Raw genomic sequence first — 23,172 nt, forward strand, 5'->3', positions numbered from 1 at the left:
AGATCATCTTAAGATCATTAAATCTTAATCATTAAGATTTTGAGGCAGTCGCTTGGCAACTCGGGAGTTTCAACTCCATCCATAACTTTTCTATGGGATTAAGGTCTGGAGACTGGCTAGGCCACTCCATGACCTTAATGTGCTTCTTTTTGAGCCACTCCTTTGTTGCCTTGGCTGTATGTTTTGGGTCATTGTTTTGTTGGAAGACCCAGCCACAACCCATTTTTAATGTCCTGGCGGAGGGAAGGAGGTAGTCACTCAGGATTTTACGGTACATGGCGCCATCCACTTTCCCATTGATGCAGTGAAGTAGTCCTGTGCCATTAACAGATAAACACCCCCAAAACATGTTTCCACCTCCATGCTTGACAGTGGGGACGGTGTTCTTTGGGTCATAGGCATTTTTCTTCCTCCAAACACGGCGAATTGAGTAAATGCCAAAGAGCTCAATTTTTGTCTTATCTGAACATAGCACCTTGTCGCAATCACTCCCAGAATCATCCAGGTGTTCATTGGTAAACTTCAGACAGGCCTGTACATGTGCTTTCTTGAGCAGGGGGACCTTGTGGGCACTGCAGGATTTTAAACCTTTACGGCGTAATGTGTTACCAATGGTTTTCTTGGTGACTGTGGTCCCAGCTGCCTTGAGATCATTAACAAGTTCCCCCGTATAGTTTTAGGCTGATCTCTCACCTTCCTCATGATCAAAAATACCCCACAAGGTGATATTTTGCATGGTGGCCCAGATCAATGTTGATTGACAGTCATTTTTTATTTCTACCATTTTCTTACTAGTGCACCAACAGTTGTCTCCTCACCCAGCGCTTTACGTATGGTTTTGTAGCCCATTCCAGCTTTATGAAGGTCTAGGATCTTGTCCCTGACATCCTTATAAAGCTCTTTGGTCTTGCCCATGTTGTAGAGGTGAGAGTCTGACTGAATAATTGAGTCTGTGGACAGGAGTCTTTTATAAAGGTGACAATGTAAGACAGCTGTGTTTAATGCGTGCTGCGCCAATTCTTTGGAATGCACTTCCCAGGTCAATACGATTAGTCCCCAATCCCCACAATTTTAAGCATGCCCTGAAAACTCATTTATTCAGACTGGCCTATCGCCTCAACACATTAACCTAATCTATCCCTGTGTGGCACAGCCAAAAGTTTTACCATAACCAGGTTCCCTGCATCATGTTCCCACATGCTTTATGCATCCATTAGCCCTCTGTGTCTGTACTGTTACACACTTAACATTATGGCTGGTCCATACTATCAGGGCAACTGTTAGCACCCACCTTTCGTGTCTCCCTTTTTTTTCCTCATAGATTGTAAGCTTGCGAGCAGGGACCTCATTCCTCTTGGTATCTGTTATGATCTATGTGATTATTGTTATGCTGTAATGTTTATTGTCTGTACAAGTCCCCTCTGAAATGTAAAGCGCTGCGGAATATGTTGGCGCTATAGAAATAAAATGTATTATTATTATTAAGTTGATTAGGAGCGTCAAACTGGTCTGTAGGAGCCAGAACTCTTAATGGTTGGTAGGGGATCAAATACTTATTTATCACTGCAAAATGCAAATAAATTTACATAATTTAAACGTGATTTTCTGGATTTTATTTTTGGCGCTAGTATCATTCAGGTTCGGTGTGTGTGAGTGGATACTCTACCACTCTGTCTGCACAAAGTTTTCCTTTTCTGGGCGGTGCTTCAGAGCTCCCCCATTACTCCGCCCTATTTGATCCTATGGGAGTTGAATGTACATAAAGCGCGTGTGGTTGAACTTCTTTTATATTATACATATTTTAATGACCTAAGGAAGACTCCAAGGTGTTTGAGTCGAAACGCGTTGTCCTGTTATTCTTTATTAAAGTATACTTTTACATTTAATATTCACGAGAACCTTTTTACGGGAGCGCCGGCTACAAGCTGGGAGTGTCCTTGTTATCCATTCTTTTTACCACGGATGTCTGAAGCCCTTCGTGCGCCCAGTCGACCGAGCTGCAGTCCATTACTCCTGGATTCCTGTTGGACCCTCTTTCAATTCTTCATTTCACCTCTCACTAGGTGAGTGCAATCACAAAAGCGTGCAATTTACACCCTGGTTTCTACTGCACTTAGATCGTACGCGGCGCTGTTCCCCTTTTTCCCTATTTTTAGGGCTGTTTGGATTTTATTTTTGATATTCTCTCTCTCAATGTTAAAATTAACCTACCCTTAAAATTATAGACTTTTCATATCTTAGTGGGCAAATTTACAAAATCAGCAAGGGATCAAATACTTATTTCCCCCACTGCATATGATGACTGTCGCATCATTTATATGTAGGATATGTCAGACAATTACTCAGCCCCATTTTGGCCCATCGCATCATGTATGGTCAGGTCTACAGGGAGCTACCTGGAGGTCTTTACTGTACATTCTGCGAATGACTTACCCCTGCACCAGGTCTCCTGGATTCAGGAGATGCCCTAGATGAGTGCGACAGTGGTACTGCTGACTTGTGTTCATCTCCGATGTTTTCTGCACCCAAACCTCCGCAAGTGTGTGCTGGGAAAGAGAAATACAATCATACAAAGTATGGAAATTGTATTATAAGCTGAAACTACAAGCTAGGTCCTTTTGGGTTATAAAACAAGAACTCAATATAACATCTCAAGAACGCCACCCTAATCCTCAGTTCAGATCAACGCCCAAACTGCAGTGCCAGGAGAGGGGGCCACGCATACACCGGCTCTTACCATTCACCGGTATGGGAAAACTGAAAACAGCAGAGCAATAGCTCCACAGCTATCAGGCAGATGATAACCACAACTAGCAGACATTTGTGGCATTTTTTTAGTACACAAAAACTGAAATGTCATCACTTTACACATAAAAAAATCTAAATAAAAGATTCAAAGAATCCTAGGTACAAGTAAAAGAACTAAACTCATATACCGGTACTTTGCATTTCTAGCCACTTGTTCTGCAAGATTTAGTTTACAGAATATTGGTTTTGAGGTTTATGTTGCTCGATCTGAGGGCAGCATGTAACATTAGCAGAGGCCCTCATACCAGTGCTGGATTGCCTAATTTTTTTTTCTTGCAGCCATTTCCATAATCTCCCTGGTAATCAGCTGCAGAGCTAGGGTTCTGGCCATCTACTGGCGACTGATGGCCTCCCTACCTCCAGCTTTTGCCCTATAACGTGCATAGGAGGATTAGCGGTCCATCAGCAGAAAATAGATGGGGAGATGGGGGAAGCCATATATTTAGAAAGTGATAATGGAGAGGAATCGTGTGCCACAGCAAATAAGAAAAAAACAAAGTAATATGGCGGCATAATCTAATCTACTGGAAATGACAGGGATTCTGTGATATATGGAGAAATAAACAAGGTGATAAATTCCATTTAATGAGGCGCTATCGGTACGTTCTCATACAGATCTTTGAGGAGCTACAAAAAACCTCCTCAAAAACACTTCCTATGGAATATCCACTTTGTTGTTCATATGAAGAGTTTTCAGTGTTTTTTATGCTGAACAAATTTTTTAAAAAATGGCTGGTGGAAAAAAAAAAAGTCAAATCAAAAGGTTGAAAAAAAAAAATCAAAGTCTTCAAGGAAAAAAAAACTGCTAAAAAAAAAAACTCTTTAAGGAATGATATTTTTCTCTGATTTTCCTAAATGGTCTGTGGAAATGATAGTCAGTCTAATAAAAGTCATCACCCGTTAGAGCGTACATCAAATTTTATTGAAGAAACCCCTCAATGATAACAGTATAATCTCCAAAATGAATGAAAACTCAAAATGCACTGTTCCAAATTATTAGGCACAGTAGAATTTCTAAACATTTGATATATTTTAAGGAACTGAAAATGCCCATTTGTGGAATTTGAAGCATTAGGAGGTCACATTCACTGAACAAAAAAAGCTATTTATCTCCAAAACATCCTAACAGGCCAAGTCACATGTTAACATAGGAACCCTTCTTTGATGTCACCTTCACAATTCTTGCATCCGTTAAACTTGTGAGTTTTTGGAGAGTTTCTGCTTGTATTTCTTTGCATAAAGTCAGAATAGCCCCCCAGAGCTGCTGTTTTGATGTGAACTGCCTCCCACCCATATAGTTCTTTTGCTTGACCCCAAAGGTTCTCTATAGGGTTGAGGTCAGGGGAAGATGGTGGCCACACCATGAGTTTATCTCCTTTTATGCCCATAACAGCCAATTACTCAGAGGTATTCTTTTCAGCATGAGATGGTGCATTGTCATGCATGAAGATGATTTTGCTCCTGAAGGCACGTTTATGCTTTTTATATCATGGAAGAAAGTGGTCAGTCAGAAACTCTATATACTTTGCAGAGGTCATTTTCACACCTTCAGGAACCTTAAAGGGCCCTACCAGCTGTTTCCCCATGATTCCAGCCCAAAACATGACTCCTCCACCTCCTTGCTGACGTCACAGCCTTGTTGGGACATGGTGGCCATCCACCAACCATCCACTACTCCATCCATCTGGGCCATGCTCGACACTCAACAGTAAACAAGACTGTTTGAAAATTAGTCTTCATGTATGTCCGGTCCCACAGCAACCGTTTCTGCTCATGAGCACTGTTTAGAGGTGGCCGAATAGTAGGTTTATGCACCACAGCAAGCCTTTGAAGAATCCTATACCTTGAGGTTCGAGGGACTCCAGAGTCACCAGCAGCTTCAAATGTCTGTTTGCTGGTTTATAATGGCATTTTAGCAGCTGCTCTTTTAATCCGATGAACTTGCCTGGCAGAAACCTTCCTCATTCTGCCTTTATCAGCACAAACACGTCTGTGCTCAGAATCAGCCACAAATCTCTTAACAGTACGATGATCACTATTAAGTTTTCAGGAAATATCTAATGTTTTCATCCCTTGACCAAGGCATTACACTATTTGATGCTTTTCAGCAGCAGCGAGATCCTTTTTCTTTCCCATGTTACTTGAAAACTCTGGCCTGCTTAATAGTGTGGAACATCCAGATTTCCTTTTATTGTGCTCACATGGCAAACAAATTATCACAGGTATCTGAGATTGATTTCAGTGACTCAAAGAACCACGAGACACAATACTATCAATGGGTTTCATTGAAAAAAGTGCTATGGCACTTAAAACCAATTTGCATAATAATTTAGAACATGGTGTATATGCAATTTGGATTTATCCAGCTGCACGAAAATAAAAGCCACCACGTCCAGATGTGCAAGAGGCAATTCTGCAGTCAGCAGAGGATAGGAAGTTATTAGTGCAGGATAGAAAAACTATGTGATGAAAACGTCAGAAATACCTGTCCCACCAGAGAAGTGAATGGTTGTCGGTCGGGTTTCTAGTAGTTCTCTCCTGATTTTATCTTAGGTCCTAAATTCTCCATAGAATATGGCCGTACAGAGGGAATGTAAACCATACCTTGTTTGATCTGACTCCAGCACCTGCTCCTTGTTTCCGGTCTCTGATGAGGTCTACGTCCATCACAATGAACTCCTCCAGCTGCTTGGGATGAAACAAGCTGTGAAAGGGATGCCGCCAATATGTGTTCCCATCCACTTCACCAACTACAGGGGTAGGGGGGAATGAGTAAAAAAGTCATATCTTTCATCATAAATAAATAACAGATCATAAGGCAGTCATTTCACATGTAGGTTATGGATTTAATCAGAAAAGTGGTCCCAGGTGTAGGTGGAAAAGGCATGACACAGATAATCATACATGTAATAGTGAAATATCACAGCCATGTGTAAGAGCATATGTCCTGGGGCAGATTAAGAAAGGCAGCATTTATATCTATGCACGGTCTTTACTGTGAAGCTGAAAGACTCCTCCCAACATGGTCAAAAAACATAAAAAAGGTGGGAAAAGTGACAGTGTGCTGGTGTAGCTTGTCAGCATCGACACGACCATCGACGGCCATCAGCCAGTGGTCAGGGTTAGCGTCACCATCAGACGGATTATTAAGCTTTCCAATACCCTCATACTCTATTTCTATAGGTTTATATTAATCAGATTTTTTTATTGAATGAACTCTTATTACTGAGAAAAGAAAGAGTAAGAAATTCTGCTAAAAAGTATTTATGCATTCTGGTATGAAGGCAGCGGTCTGTGATAGAGGAGAAATTCAACACACGTCCATCCAGATTACTAAGAGACCCTCTCTCTCCTCCAGCCCCACACTGATCTATCTGATCAGCGCAGGGCAGGAGAGGAAGCTATAGGACTGCAGATCAGTGGAACTGCACATCTGGAGTAGACGAAGGTTCTTTCAGGTCATGGGATCAGTCATAAGCCTGGAAGGAACTTTAAAATCTGGTAATGCATACAGAGTGTGTGTGTTTTGATGGATGGTGTGTGTGTATGCAGGACCGAGTATGCGCACGTGCCGCAGAGCCGAGCGTGCATGAATTGTTAATGTAGAAGGTTGTGTATACGTGTGCATATTTCGTGTGTGCTGTAAAGCTCAATGTATATTACACACGTGCAGTAGAGAAATGCTAACCATAAATTACATCACTATTCTACCCTAGTCCATTAAAATTAGTGATATTGACCGCTCCTCTTTAAAACTTTCATTGAGGTAAAATTAGTAAGAAATCTGTTTTTGCTATTTTCTGTGTAAACCTGGAAGGCGTTTCACAGTCCAAAAAATATGGCATATCAGCTGCAGTGCAGGCAGCCATAATTACAACACAAAGCCACCTTAAATACGAGCCACTGTGTGGGGTTGTCACTCACGTTACCATTAAAAATCGCTGAGTAGATACTTTTATCCAAGACATGACACAGTTCAGACTTACTTTGCAGAGTATTTGGGTCAATGAGGTGAACAGCGCTTGTGACCCGAACACACACACAGACCTGACTCATGTTCCCCAGGCTCTGCGCTAACTTTGGAGACAGACAGACCACATTGTCCTGGGAAATAAGGAGAAGAGTCATGAAGATGTCAATCAAGCAGATGATGTGAGATGATTCATACAAAGGCCAGGTACGGCTACTAACTCTGTACATACAACACATATCTACTATATAATTGTCTAATTCTGTCTGTCTGTAACGGAAATCCCACCTCGCTGACTGGTGCAGTCCAGCCTCCCACGTCGCTGATTGGTCGCAGCCTATTGTGCGGATGGTAGCCAGGGTCCGGAGGAGAGGAGACTCCTCCGGACCCTGGGTACCATTAATTTATAAAAAAAAAAACAACAGGATTTTTGGGTTGCTTACCATAAAATCTGTTTCTCAGAGCCTTCATTGGGGGACACAGAAACCATGGGTGTATGCTGCTGCCACTAGGAGGCTGACACTATGTATAGAAAAAGGTTAGCTCCTCCTCCGCAGTATACACCCCACCAACCAGCACTAATTTCTTCAGTTAGTGAGAAAGTAGTAGGAGAAGTAACAAAACAGAATGAAAACAAAACAGCCAACTCAACTGTAATCAACAAACAACATAAGAACAGGAGTTGCAGAATATGGGAGGGTGCTGTGTCCCCCAATGAAGGCTCCGAGAAACAGATTTTACGGTAAGCAACCCAAAAATCCTGTTTTCACTATCGCTACATTGGGGGACACAGAAACCATGGGACATCCCAAAGCAGTCCCTGGGGAGGGAAAAGCAAACTTCCATTAGGTCTGAGGACTCACCATCACCGCCTGCAGGATCCTTCTGCCCAGGCTGGAGTCCGCCGAAGCGTAGGTGTGGACCTTGTAAAATTTGGCAAACATGTGGATCGAAGACCAGGTTGCCGCTTTGCAGAGCTGCTGTGCAGAAGCTCTGTGGTGCACCGCCCAGGAGGCACCCACTGCCCGGATAGAGTGAGCTCTAATTCCAGGAGAGGGCACTCGATGCTTGACCCGGTAGGCCTCCAAAATTGCCGATCTGATCCAGCGAGCAATGGTAGCCTTAGAGGCCGGCTGACCTTTCCGCGCACCATCTGGAATGATGAAAAGAGAGCCTGTCTTCCGCAAGGGAGACGTCCTAGCCAGGTAAACCTTCATCGCCCTGACCAGGTCTAGCTTGTTCAAGGAGCGCTCCAGAGGGTGGATTGGACCCGGACAAAAGGACGGGAGAACAATGTCCTCATTTAGGTGGAAAGTGGACACCACTTCAGGAAGGAAGGAAGGCGGAGGCTGCAGGACCACCTTGTCCTGATGGAGCACCAAGAAAGGGGGGCGACTAGAAAGGGCTGCCAATTCCGACACGTGCAGGATAGAGGCGATGGCCACCAGAAAGGCTACTTTCCAAGAGAGAAGGGACAGGGAGACTTCCCTGAGAGGTTCAAAGGGAGACCGTTGAAGAGCCTCCAGAACCAGATTGAGATCCCATGGATCCACAGGAGCGCAGTACGGAGGTGTGGTATAAGCCACTCCCTGAAGAAAGTTTTGACCTGCGGACGGGAGGCCAACGTCTTCTGAAAAAGAATGGAAATCGCCGAAACTTGACCCTTCAAAGAGCTGAGGGCAAGGCCCGCATCTAGGACTGCCTGGAGGAACGCCAGGATAGAAGGGAGAGAAAAGGATATAGCCGAAACGTCAATGTCCTCGCACCAAGTGAAATAGGCCTTCCACGTACGATAATAAATTCTGGAAGACGATTGTTTTCTAGCCCGAATCATGGTGTGAATAACCCAATCTGAAAAACTTGACCGCTTCAGAACCGCGGTTTCAACAGCCAGGCCGTTAAATTGAGCGGCAGAGAATTGGGGTGGCAGATTGGACCTTGAGACAGCAGATCTGCTCTGTCTGGAAGCTTCCAGGGGGCGTCCGCGAGAAGGTTGATGATGTCCGCGAACCAAGCTCTTCTGGGCCAATCCGGAGCGATGAGGATGACTGGTACCCCTTCCACCTTGACCTTCTTCAACAGCTTGGGAAGAAGAGGAAGGGGAGGGAACAGATAGGGGAGCTTGAACTGCGACCAGGGAATGGTCAGAGCATCGGCGCCCACTGCGAGAGGATCTCGGGCCCTAAATACGAACTGTGGGACCTTCCTGTTCAGTCAAGACGCCAGCAGGTCCACATCCGGAGTCCCCCAACGACGGCAAAGCTGATGAAAGACGTCCGGATGCAAGGACCACTCTCCCGCCACGAGACCCTCGTGGCTGAGAAAATCGTCGGCCCAGTTGTCCACGCCGGGAATGTGTACTGCGGATATCGCTGGGACCGATACCTCTGCCCAGTGGAGAATTCTGGACACTTCCGCTAGAGCCGAGGAGCTCCGTGTCCCCCCTTGGTGGTTGACATATGCCACCGCTATGGCATTGACTGCCTGAATCAGGACCGGCAGACCCCTGAGAAGCCTTTCCCAGTGAATGAGAGACAGATAAATCGCCCGTATCTCGAGGACGTTGATCGGTAGATTTGTCTCTTGAGACGACCACCGACCCTGAACCGTCTGATTACGAAACACAGCTCCCCAGCCGAGAAGGCTGGCGTCCGTTGTCACAATCTGCCAGTGAATCGGAAGGAATGACCGGCCCAGGGAAATGAGAGGTGACGTCAGCCACCAATTGAGGGACTGTTTGACCTGGGACGAGAGGCGAATTTGATGATCCAGGGAGAGAACGGACCTGTTCCACCGAGACAGAATGGCTTGTTCAAGCGGTCTCGTGTGAAATTGAGCAAAGGGGATCACTTCGGTCGTCGCCACCATCTTTCCCAAGACTTTCATGGCTGACCGGAAAGATGGAAGCTTCGGACTCTGCAGAGATTGAACATCTCGACGCAGCGAGATCAACTTCTCTTCCGGGAGAAAGACCCTCGATCGACGCGTGTCGAACAATAAGCCTAGAAACACAAGGCGTTGAGTCGGAACGAGGCAGGACTTCTTGTTTACGAGCCACCCGAAACTGGACAGGGTGTCGAGAACGATGGTAAGGTTTTGGAGAGTCTGGTGAAAAGACGGAGCCTTGATTAGAATGTCGTCGAGGTACGGGAAGAGTACGAGACCTCTGATCCTCAACAGGGCCATCAACGCCGCTATGATATTTGTAAACACTCTGGGCGCGGTGGCGAGACCGAACGGCAGAGCGACAAACTGGTAGTGGTCCTTATGAATAGCGAAGCGCAGGAATTTCTGATGCCCAGGAAAGATGGGGACATGCAGATAGGCATCCTGAATGTCTACTGAGCACATGAATTCCTGCGCCTCCATGGAAGCGATTACTGAGCGAAGGGACTCCATTCTGAAATGTCGCAAGCGGACCCTCTTGTTCAGCAGTTTGAGGTCCAGAATGGGCCGAACCGCGCCTTTTTTCGGCACTACAAACAGGTTTGAGTAAAACCCTGTGAAGCGCTCTGTTTCGGGAACTGGCACAATCACGCCGGAACTGAGAAGGAAGTCGATGGATGCAAAGAAGCCCGGAACTAAGGTGGGGTCTTTTGGAGGATGGGATTTGAAGAAGCGATCCCGGGGCTGAGGAACGAACTCTATCTTGTATCCTGTGGATACAACTTCCCTGACCCAAGCGTCTTCCACCGAAGCAAGCCAGACGTCTCTGAAGAAAAGGAGTTGGCCACCCAGTTGGAAAGGTGCCTCGGGACTTTGTAGATAGTCATGCCGAGGTGGACCTTCCAGTCCTGGACCTGGGGGATCTGCCCTGGGAGTAGTGAGATCGCCAGGCTGGAGTGGGTCTAAAGGAGACCTTCCTTCCTATCCTGGCGTGCTTGCGGCCTTTGTTGGTTGGAAAAAGGTTCCACCGCCGCGACGCGGCGGAAAGACTGAAAGGGCCGAAACTGACGCCTTGGAGGAGGTCTACGAGGCTTGGACTTAGGGAGAAGAGAGCTTGTGCCCCCAGTGGAGTCCTTGATAATCTGGTCCAGCTGGGATCTGAAGAGACACGCACCCTGAAAGGGCAGGTTGGTAAGTGACTTTTTTTAAAGACAAATCCGCCTGCCAAGCCTTGAGCCAAATTGTATGCCGGATTGCTACCAAGTTGCTGGACGCTTGAGTTGCGCAAGAGGCGGCATCTAAGGAGGCGGAGACCAAATATTCCCCTGCATGGGAGATCTGGTTGGCTAGCTCAGCCAGTCGCTCTGGTTGGGCTCCATCAAGAATGCCTTGGCAGAGATCCTCCGCCCAAGTAGCTATGGCCTTTGCTACCCAAGTGGAGGCAAAGGCTGGGCTGAGCACCGTCACAGCCGCTTCGAATGCTGACTTTGCTAAGTATTCTATGATCCTGTCGTTAGAATCCTTCAAAGCTGCCACACCTGAAATCGGAAGGACTGTGCTGTTAGACAGTCTGGACACAGGAGCGTCTACAGAGGGAGAAGCCGACCAGTTGTCGGTGAGCTCTTGAGAGAATGGATACAGCACGCCGAGGTGCTTCTCTCTTTGAAAGCGCCTGGTCGGAGTTTCCCTTTCCCTGGTGAGGAGCTTGGCAAACTCAGAATGAGGAGCGAAGACTCTGGAAGGTGTGTCTGCCCGTCTGAATGAAACCTCCTGATCTGAGGGTTTCGCAGTGGAGTCTGAGATCTCCAAAGTATGGTTAATCGCTGCAATGAGGTTCTGTACCGTAACCTTCATGTCCGCGGTATGGTCCGAATCCAGCTCTAAAATCTCCTCGGATGGTGCGTCCGAGAACGCTTCGCCTGACTCAGGTGAGGAGGCGCGAAAAGGAGGATGCTGGGAAGGACTATGTGGTGAGAGGAGGATTCCGGACGGAGATCCTGCCTGAGTCTTTTGCGGCTCATGCTGGCTGGTTCAGATGGAACCTCTTGTAACCTGCTGGGTCCTGCAGAGGTGTCTAGGGGCAACTTATCTAGAACGGCCACTAGGGACTGAGACACCCTAGTGAGATCCGCCACTGATTGAGACAGGGAAGAAGCCCAGTCAGGAATGGGAGATTCGCACTCGCGTGGAGCCATAGGGGGCTCCTGGGCGGCGGGCTGAATGGGGTTGCTACAGTCGATGCAGAGGGGAGTGGACTGACCTGAGGGAAGTTTGCGTTTGCAAGAAGAGCATGCAAAGAACTTGACTAAGGTGCAAGTGGAAGCCGGGGGACGAGCACGATCAGGCTTAGAGTTAGACATAGTGAGGGAATTCACTGAAGCAGTGCCGGAAGGTTGGGGGACAGGAGGCAGAGGAGGGTGTCAGTCTGCAGTTGCAGAGCTACTCACGGTCCGGTGTCCTGTGGATGCTTCCAGCGAGCGCTGCTGCACAGCTCGTCCGTATGCAGTGGCCACAGAAGAGGCGACGGAGTCCGGCTGACAGGCTGGGGAAAATGGCAGCCGCCTGAGGGGAGTCGGGAAGGAAAAAACGCGCGCTTCCTTGAGGCGACAGGGAGGAGGGCGGGACTAACTTCAGCCAAGGATGGCACCGCCCGCTGCTGATAGGCAGGCTAGGGGCTGAGCGCAGCCTCCAGAGCGCCGACGTGGAGGGAGTGGGAGGGGGCGGGCGTAAAACGGGCGGGAGAGAAGCCCGCCTAAGGGAAAAGGCGGGCGGCATGGCCGCGACGCTGGACAAGGCCCCAATTGAAGCCGGTGCCTGGATTAGATACGGCGGCCGGCGGGGAGCGCGGAGGCGACGCTGCACAGCCGCGCGATAGCTCCGCTGTGGATCCATGCCCGCCGCCGGGCTGAGCTGAACCAGGATCCGTGCCCGCCGCCCAGCTGCTGGTGCTGAAATAAGATAAGTGCAGCCGGGGAGAGGGGAGGGGGGGGAGCCGTGATACCTGGGGAAATGCCACTCAGGACGCCCGCTCCACAAGGTACCCGAGCCTGCAGCGTGGCTGCCCAAATGAAAAGAGATAGGTGCAGCCGGGGAGTCATGGGAGGGAGGGCAGGGAGAGGAAGGGCTTGGCACTCCGGGGTCCCATACTTACCCTCTACCTGGGGATCATGATCCTGTCTTTTTCCATAGAAGGATGTCCGCGTCTCTTCCAGACCGACAGGCTCTGGTGGGCAAGTGGGTGGGAAACGGGGGGCGAGGACCAGCTGGATCGCCTGACACGCATCCGTGCTCGGGGCTCTTGGCCCTGCCGTGGAGAGCTATGAGGATACGGGGTGGCAGTACACGCCGTACTCATAGTCTCTTTGTGGGACTACAGATGTGACTATTCACTCTGTATCCCTCCGGAACCTGAAAAGAAAACAACGCACCCTGAGGTAGATATGGGTCTAATGAAAGACCCGTGTCCACCTCCTACTGACACTAAGCTAAACTGAAGAAATTAGTGCCGGTCGGTGGGGCGTATACTGCGGAGCAGGAGCTAACCTTTTTCTATACAAAGTGTCAGCCTCCTAGTGGCAGCAGCATACACCCATGGTTTCTGTGTCCCCCAATGAAGCGATAGAGAAATAGAATTAAAATAAAAAATAGTGAGATACTCACCTTCGGACGGCCCCCGGACTTCCCTTCTCTAACCACGCGCCCGGCATCGCGGTCCCAGTAATGCTTTGCGCCAAAGACCACTGATGATGTCGCGCTCTCGCGAGAGTGACGTCATCTTCGGTCCTTCGCGCTAAGCCTTACTGGGACCGGAAGATGCCGGGGCAGGAGTGTGAGTGAGAATCGCGCATGCGCATAGCGCTATCCGGCGCCATTTTCCTGAAGACATATTTTCAGTGTGTCTTCAGGAAAATGGCCCCGGACAGCGCGGTATGGGCATGCACGTACTCCGGCACCAGTGCCACACTCCTCCCGGCTCCCCCAGCCTCCAGCAGAACTGGACAGCGCTGGACCACAGGAAAGATGGGTGAGTATAAGGCTGTGTTCACATGTAGCGTTTTTTTTTCGAGTTTTTCGCGGATTTGCCAAAAAATCCGCTCAAAAAACGCTTAAAATAAGCTTCCCATTCATTTCTATGCATTTTGCACATTGATGTTTTTTTTACCGCGAAAAAACCGCTTCACGGTAAAAAATGCCGCATGCTCATTAATTTCGTGGAAAATTCCGCGTTTCTAGCTATTTTCTATGGGTCTGGAAACGCGCTGAAAAAAAACGCATAAAAAACGCGCATTTTTGCGCCGAAAAAAACGCGCGTTTTCTGGGAAGGGAGTCCGGTTTATATGCAGAAATTTCTGCATACGTGTGCACATAGCCTTAATGTTTTTTTTTTTTGTATGTGTGCAGTTTCCTAGGGATGAGGGGGACCATACGTACCAGGAAAGGGGGGTGACGGGACGGGACCACGCATACCAGGAAAGGGGGGTGAGAGAACCATGCATACCAGGAAAGGGGGGTGAGGGGGACCATGCATACCAGGAAAGGGGGGTGAGAGAACCATGCATACCAGGAAAGGGGGGTGAGGGGGACCATGCATACCAGGAAAGGGGGGTTGGTGGACCATGCATACCAGGAAAGGGGGGGTGAGGGGGGACCATGCATACCAGGATAGGGGGGTGAGGGGGGAACCATACATACCAGGATAGGAGGGTGAGGGGGGAACCATACATACCAGGATAGGAGGGTGAGGGGGGAACCATACATAACAGCAAAGGGGGGTGAGGGGGACAATGTATACCAGGAAAGGTGGGTGAGGGTGACCATACATACCAGTAAAGGGGGGGTGAGGGAGACCATGTATACCAAGAAAGGGGGGTGAGGGTGACCAACCATGCATACCAGGAAAGGGAGGTGAGGGTGACCATACATACCAGCAAAGGGGGGTGACAGGACCATGCATACAGGAAAGGGGGGTGAGGGGGACCATGCATACCAGGAAAGGGGGGTGAGAGGACCATGCTTACCAGGAAAGAGGGGTGAGAGGACCATGCATACCAGGATTGGGGGGGGTGACAGGACCGTGCATTCCAGGATTGGAGGGTGAGGGGCACCATGCATACCAGGATTGGGGGGGGTGAGGGGACCATGCACACCAGGATAGGGGGGTGAGGGGTACCATGCACATCAGGACTGGGGTGTGAGAGGACCATGCATATCAGGATTGGGGGGTGCATTATTGCATTATTATTAAATCTTCATAAATAAACTACATACAGGTGTGGCCAAAAGTATTGACACCCCTGCAATTTTGTCAAATAATGTTCAGTTTCTTCCTGAAAATGATTGCAAACACAAATTCTTTGGTATTATCTTCATTTAATTTGTCTTAAATGAAAAAACACAAAAGAGAATGAAGCAAAAAGCAAAACATTGATCATTTCACACAAAACTCCCAAAATGGGCCAGACGAAAGTATTGGCACCCTCAGCCTAATACTTGGTTGCACAACCTTTAGCCAAAATAACTGCTACCATCCGCTTCCGGTAACCATCAATGAGCTTCTTACAATTCTCTGCTGGAATTTTAGACCATTCTTCTTTGGCAAACTGCTCCAGGTCCCTGATATTAGAAGGGTGCCTTCTCCAAACTGCCATTTTTAGATCTCTCCACAGGTGTTCTATGGGATTCAGGTCTGGATTCATTGCTGGCCACCTTAGAAGTCTCCATTGCTTTCTCTCAAACCATTTAATAGTGCTTTTTGAAGTGTGTTTTGGGTTATTGTCCGGCTGGAAGACCCATGACCTCTGAGGGAGACCCAGCTTTCTCACACTGGGCCCTACATTATGCTGCAAAATTTGTTGGTAGTCTTCAGACTTCATAATGCCATGCACACGGTTAAGCAGTCCAGTGCCAGAGGCAGCAAAGCAATCCCAAAACATCAGGGAACCTCCACCATGTTTGACTGTAGGGACCATGTTTTTTTCTTTGAATGCCTCTTTTTTTCTCCTGTAAACTCTATGTTGATGCCTTTGCCCAAAAAGCTCTACTTTTGTCTCATCTGACCAGAGAACATTCTTCCAAAACGTTTTAGGCTTTTTCAGGTAAGTTTTGGCAAACTCCAGCCTGGCTTTTTTATGTCTCAGGGTAAGAAGTGGGGTCTTCCTGGGTCTCCTACCATACAGTCCCTTTTCATTCAGACACCGACGGATAGTACGGGTTGACACTGTTGTACCCTCGGACTGCAGGGCACCTTGAACTTGTTTGGATGTTAGTCAAGGTTCTTTATCCAACATCCGCACAATCTTGCGTTTAAATCTCTTGTCAATTTTTCTTTTCCGTCCACATCTACGGAGGTTAGCCACACTGCCATGGGCTTTAAACGTCTTTATGACACTGCGCACGGTAGACACAGGAACATTCAGGTCTTCGGAGATGGACTTGTAGCCTTGAGATTGCTCATGCTTCCTCACAATTTGGTTTCTCACGTCCTCAGACAGCTCTTTGGTCTTCTTTCTTTTCTCCATGCTCAATGTGGTACACACAAGGACACAGGACAGAGGTTGAGTCAACTTTAATCCATGTCAACTGGCTGCAAGTGTGATTTAGTTATTGCCAACACCTGTTAGGTGCCACAGGTAAGTTACAGGTGCTGTTAATTACACAAATTAGAGAAGCATCACATGATTTTTCGAACAGTGCCAATACTTTTGTCCACCCTCTTTTTTATGTTTGGTGTGGAATTATATCCAATTTGGCTTTAGGACAATTCATTTTGTGTTTTTTTCATTTAAGACAAATTAAATGAAGATAATAATACCAAAGAATTTGTGTTTGCAATCATTTTCAGGAAGAAACTGAGTATTATCTGACAAAATTGCAGGGGTGTCAATACTTTTGGCCACAACTGTACATACATACATACATACAGTACATATTCTAGAATACCCGATGCGTTAGAATCAGTCACCATCTAGTTAACCATAATCTTAGTGGCAATGTCCGGTGGAGAACATTTCTGTACTGACAAAAATAACACGGAAATTGATTCAACTCAAAAGAAATTAAATTATATATCTAAACTGGTTTCATTACACTGAAAACACATCCACTTATCAGACGTGTTGAAACATCTGAAAACACACAACAGCTGCAGTCTGGTTGAGAAAATTCATTTTCAAATACCCCATTGGGGAATTTGGAATTAGCAGATGTCCGGGGGCCTCCACACAGGACCCTCACATATCAACCAGACTGGTTCCGAAAAGGATCTTGAATCAGGAGGGCGCGGCAATTTCACGCATGACATAACACAGCCCAAAATACCCACTCTTCCTTGTGCTAGGGCTGGAACTGTACACTTTGGGGCCGATTCATCAAGAATGGCATAGAGTCCGCTGGAGTAAGATGCATGAACATCTATCAACTGCCGTGTGCCATTACAAAAAATGTACAGCAGTCATGGGCTGGAATAGTATTCTCTCGTCAGTCACACCAATTCCTGTGTCACCCGCACCAATAACACAAAGCAAGAGAGCATGACAGACAGTTTCTCAAACTAACCTTGCATATGGGAACAATTTCCACAGAAAAGGTGCTCTTGTAATTGTAGGAGTTTGAATGGATATCATGGGAAATGAGCCGCTGGGAAGCTTTTGACCTAAGAGCAAAGACATTTTTTAGTTTTTGCGTGATGGCCACACCATAAATGAATTGTCCTATTACATATTAAAACAACAAGGTCCATTGTATAAAGCATCTCACAGGCCAAAAATTAACTCCCCCTATCAGCTATTATCGCCTTCGGTGGTGGCCTCCATGTAAACAGAATACAGAGCAGAACAGCACTGCTTCATACAATGTTTGACTGCTGCTGTCGCTCCGCTGCTGTCTACTGCGGCTCCGCTGCATTACCCAGGAGCATCCACTACTCAGTGTATGAACCTGTGCTGTTCTGCTCCGTACTCGGTTTACATGTAGGCCACCACCGGAGGCGATAACTGATAAGTGGTGTACAGGTGAAGTAGTATGAAAACTGTGCCAAATATCACTGAGCTTGACTGTGCGTGACCCACATTTGCCATGCTTAAACATACACTCAAAACAAATTGGCGTACAGGTCCTAACATAATGCCATAACATTTTAGATAATAAAATCCCACTGAACATAGAAGCGATCATGATTGTAGGGCACGTAATTATATTTCAGACAGCTTTTTAGATCTGTTGTAGATTTGGACAAAACTGCATGATCTATCAGACATCTTGTTGGGATCCCAATGGACCCCATCTGGGTCCCATGAAGTTTGGCACTGCCATCACAGGACCAGAACAACAAGAATGAAAAATGTAACCTATTAGAGATATGGAGAATATGGAGCGTTGAAAAGTTCTAATTGGAGAAAAATGAATAAAACTTGTATATGAAGATGCTCACAAACTGTTTGGTGAATTTTAGTTCCGGACCGCCCATAGATGACATTCGTCCGGGTGGTGCGTGTTCTATCCTGCAGTGCTGTTTTAAAACATCACTGAATAGTAGAGAAGTTGCACACGATCAAGCAGTTGCAAGAGAGGGGTTGTCTGCTGTCAGACACAGCCAGACTCCACATAGTATTACACGCTGCTTTTTCTATCTCTGACTTTCCTATACACAGAAGAATAAGTGCGGTATATATGGCAATAAGAAGTGCTAAAGGCACACAGCGGTCATGGGATCATTGGGTTTAGGAAGGGAGCAGGAGCTCACGGATCTTAGTCAGCTCTGCAAGAGGCTGCAATTCTCCTTTAGTTATGGTTAATATAATAGCCCCGGTTACAGGGAAAATCACATTAAAAAAATATTGAAATATTGAAATGCCAATTCATTACCTTAAAAAGACAAAAAGTAGAGGGGAAAAAAATAAAAGAAAAAGCAGATTCCAATCCAAATTGCTGCTACGAGCAGGGATGTGGAGTCCGAGTCCATTTTGGTGGAGTCAGAGTCGGTATAAAAAAAAAAAAGAAAAAAAGCATGGCTGCTTTTTCCTTAAACACCAGCATTTCTAACATTTTCCCAGTTGGTTTGGGAACTGGAATTGAGAAATCCAGCTGCTTGGTACTCTACAAAAGGTTGTGAGGGGAAGTTTAGGGCTTGTATGGTAATTTGTGAATCAATATGTAAATGTAGCTATTAATTACACAATAAAATGTTATTGTCATGTAAAAAAAAAAATAAATGGACCAACTCCTAAAGTATAAATTGGGTTCAGTAGTACAATGCAGGATGAGCTGTAAATGTTTTCATAATAATTTGGGAAAGTTATGAAATGTCCTATAAATGTCTGTTGTGTTCCTGATCAAAGGATCTCTGCTTTTAGTGGAGATGAATCGGTGCTGCACTTTATGTACATGCTCAGTAGTAACGAGTGGTGTGGGGTCGTAGATGACATGAATCTGTGCTGCACTTTATGCACATGTGCAGTAGTGATCAGTGCTGTGTAGTCAGAGTCAGGGGAATTGAGGAGTCAGAGTAGGAGTGGGTGGTTTGGCTTACCGACTCCACAGCCCTGGTTACGAGGCCTGCCCGTGCAAAATAAAAAACAAGTGTCAGATATATATTATTATTTATTATTATAGCGCCATTTATTCCATGGCGCATTACATGTCAGGAGGGGTATACATAATAAAAAACAAGTACAATCTTAAACAACACAGGTCACGACTGGTTCAGGAGGAGAGAGGTCCCTGCGCAGGCTCACAATGTACAATGGATGGCTGAGGATACAGTAGGCAAAGGGAGAGCTGGTCATGCAGTGGTTTGGTGGATCGGTGGTTACTGCAGTTTGTTGGCTTGTTGAAAGAGGTAGGTCTTCAGGTTCCTTTTGAAGGTTTCCACAGTAGGTGAGAGTCTGATATGTTGGGGTAGAGCGTTCCAGAGTAGGGGGGGATGGGCGGGAGAAATGTTGTACGTTATTGTGGGAAGAGGAGATAAGAGGGGAGTAGAGAAGGAGAACTTGTGAGGATCGGAGGTTGCGTGCAGGTAAGTACTGAGAGACTAGGTCACAGATGTATAGAAGACACAGGTTGTGGATGGCTTTGTATGCCATGGCAAGTGTTTTGAACTGGAGCCTTTGGGTAATGGGGAGCCAGCGCAGGGATTGCCAGAGGCGAGAGGCCGGGGAATAGTGGGGGGGGGGGGGGGGACAGGTGGATTAGTCGGGCAGCAGAGTTGATAATAGATTGGAGGGGTGTGAGTGTCAGAGGGGAGACCACAGAGCAGGAGTCAAGGTGGGAGATGATGAGGGCATGGATTAGGTTTTTGCAGCTCTTGGTTGAGGAATGTACAGATCTGGGAAATATTTTTGAGTTGAAGTCGGCAGCATGTGATGAGGGCTTGGATATGTGGTTTGAAGGAGAGATCGGAGTCAAGGATTACCCGAAGGCTGCAAGCTTGTGGGACTGAGGAGAGTGAGCAGCCATTTACTTTAATGGATAGGTCTGTTGGGGGGAGGTCGCATGAGATGGGGGAAAGATGATGAATTCTGTTTGGTCCATATTAAGTTTTCGAACTCTAGCGGAGAAGACGTATGAAATAGCGGACAGACATTGTGGGATTCTGGTTAGTAGGGTGGTGATATCTGGTCCAAAGATGTAGATCCGTGTGTCGTCGGCATAGATATATAAGATATATAAAATTCATTGTAACAGAAAGGATAACACATTTTAAAATGCATTTCAATGGTCTTTTGCATAAAAAAATGACTACAAAAGAAAAAAAATCAACAGTTCTTTCAACTGCATGTATGAAAAAGCATGGATATGTGCTTGGTCAGAAACTAAGGTAAATGGTCCGATCCTGAACTGGTTAATTCTCCACATATGGGCCATATTGTGCGTTTCAGAAATATATCATATAGTATGATGAGAGACAATCTTCAAGGCACTCGTAGGTATCACTTTAATTTATACAGGACCCTATAATTGCGCTTTGATGTTTAATATACACCAAAGAGAGCGCAGAACAAATATAAAACAGACGCAACAGGAAGGCCCGAGATCCAACCATGTGCCGGAACTTACTACTGAACCATGATCACAAAACATCAGCTGTGCTATATAAAGATCTCTATTACACAATGCTTTACATACAGGGTAACACACACAGACTACAAGCAAACTGTCGAAGGACACTGTATATTTGGGCAAATACATATTAAGCACCTTTAATTCCACAGAACTTTACATACATCATCACTGTCCCCATTGGGGACCACAATCCAAATTCACTATCTGCAGATAAGATATAGATTTTCAGTAACTTTATTGGCACGGAGCACACATAGGTCAAGATTAGTGATGAGCGAGTATACTCATTGCCCGGGTTTTACCAAGCATGCCCAGGTGGCCTCCGAGTATTTTAGTGTGCTCAGAGATTTAGTTTCTGTTGATGCAGCTGCATGATTTGTGGCTGCTGGACAGCTTGAATACATGTGAGGATTGCCTGTTTGTTAGGGAATTCCCACGTGTGTTCAGGCTGTCCAGCAGCCATAAATCATGCAGCTGAGGCAACAGAAACTAAATCTCCGAGCACACCAAAATACTCAGAGATCACCTGAGCAACAAGTATACTCGCTGATTACTAGCCAAGATCATAGACAGCACCAGCTAGATTCATACAGCCTGGAAAGCTTTATGTTCATCCACAATACTATATTCATGACTGTGCATTACTGGGAATGATTCTCTCGCCTAACAGCATACTCGTTAGATCAGACTGATTTTCAATCACAGATACTGATACATGAATTCATAAGAGTAGCTAGACTTCTACAAACACCCAGCTCTAATCACAACCCATCGGCGCCCCCTGATCATGTGACAGGAGTTCCGATGGGTGGGATTAATGCAGCGCTTCCGCTTGTTAAATCCCGCTGTTAATGATTGACAGCAGGATTTAACAGGTTAACAACCGCAGTGTTAGAAGCACATGATAGCTGATCAAATCAGCCATCAAGTGTGGGAAAGATGTGATCTACAGGCAGAGTCCCTGTCTCCTCCTCTCTCTTCTGTCTACATAAAATTGTATTAACATGGTAAACCTGTTCTGGCTTTCTCCATCCTGGCTGGTGAACCCTGTAGTCTACTGGCCCCACCTTTTCCATGATCTCGTAGGGTCCCTGCCACCTTGCAAGAAATTTGCTATCTACGGTAGGCACAAGTACCAACACCCGATCCCCAGGGCTAAACGTTCTTACCCGAGCCCCCCCGGTTATATACTCGACTCTGTGACTGTTGTGCTGCCTCCATATGTTCCCGGACTACTGTCTCCTTTCTTTCTTGCCTTTTTGCAACATGTTCTATCACACTTTTGTGGGGGGTAGGTTGGTTATCCCAGGCCTCTTTGGATATATCGACAAAGCCCCGTGGGTGTCTGCCGTACAATAGTTCAAAGGGCGAGAACCCCGTAGATGCCTGGAGGCACTTCCCGCACTGCAAACAACAAATATGGCAATAAGAGATCCCAGTCCTTCCCATCTTTGGAAACTGCCTTTTTTAACATGTTCTTCAGCATCTCATTGAATCTTTCTACCAGACCGTCTGTTTGGGGATGATAGACCGATGTGCGCAACTGTTTAACATTTAGCAAACGGCAGCGTTCCTTCATAATTGTTGACATAAAGGGGGTTCTGTTAAAATTTCTTGAGGAATTCCCACTCGCGAAAACATACCCATGAGTTCCTTTGCTATAAGCTTAGCTGATGTGTGGTGCAGAGGAATGGCCTCGGATATCAGGTAGCATAATCTAGAACTACCAAGATGTGTTGGTGTCCCCTTGCCGACTTATTGAGAGGCCCGAACAGATCCATGCCACTCTCTCGAAGGGTACCTCTATGATTGGTAAAGGCGTCAAGGGACTCCGAAAGTGAGGCTGGGGACTGGTTACCTGGCACACTGGACAGGAATTACAGTACCGTTTAACTTCTTCATGGACCCCTAGCCAGTAGAACCGCTGCAGAATTTGTTTTAGGGTTTTCTTTTGTCCCAAATGCCCCCCAAGTACATGCGCTAAGTCCATTACCAGCCTACGATATGCCTGAGGTACCAGTAACTGTTCTACCATTTCCCTAAGTATTTTCTCCACTCGGTACAACAAATCTTGGCTCAGCTCAAAGCGTGGCAACACTGTAGCTGCCCCAGGTTGTTGGGGTTCCCCATTAGCAAACAGTACATTTTCTCTGGCCCGGGCCAAAGTAGCCAATACTTCTATGGAAGAATTCTTCCCCTCCTCCACCGAAGGGAAGGTTACCCCTACCCGCCAGCACTTCTTCCTCCGGGCCACCAGGTTCATGCTCTACTTCTGGAGAATCTAACCTGGTTGCCACTGGTGCCGACAGTTGCTCTGTGGGTGGGACAACAGATGGCCACAGCACAGAAAATAAAGGGAAGTCTCTTCCAATTATCACTTCATAATGCAGATTAGTCACAACCCCCACCTCGTGGCACTGCCTTCCCCCGCTGGCGTGTTTATCACCACT

The 23,172-nt window shown here is 46.7% G+C and overlaps 1 protein-coding gene across 4 annotated transcripts in view; it reads right to left on the reverse strand.

Moving 5' to 3' along the window:
- NMD3 (NMD3 ribosome export adaptor) overlaps positions 1-23,172 on the reverse strand; it is a 90,211-nt gene that overhangs the window by 9,200 nt on the left and 57,839 nt on the right. For all 4 annotated transcript variants that reach the window (XM_073578953.1, XM_073578956.1, XM_073578955.1 and 1 more), the window contains 4 exons: positions 17,219-17,315; positions 6,795-6,912; positions 5,413-5,558; positions 2,434-2,546 (listed from right to left, as the gene is read on the reverse strand). In XM_073578953.1, coding sequence (XP_073435054.1) covers positions 2,434-2,546; positions 5,413-5,558; positions 6,795-6,912; positions 17,219-17,315 — 474 coding nt within the window. The remainder of the gene's footprint in view (positions 1-2,433; positions 2,547-5,412; positions 5,559-6,794; positions 6,913-17,218; positions 17,316-23,172) is intronic.

Source organism: Dendrobates tinctorius, unplaced genomic scaffold (assembly GCF_039654945.1).
Source record: "Dendrobates tinctorius isolate UK_male_01 unplaced genomic scaffold, ASM3965494v1 ptg000060l, whole genome shotgun sequence".
NCBI lineage: Eukaryota > Metazoa > Chordata > Amphibia > Anura > Dendrobatidae > Dendrobates > Dendrobates tinctorius.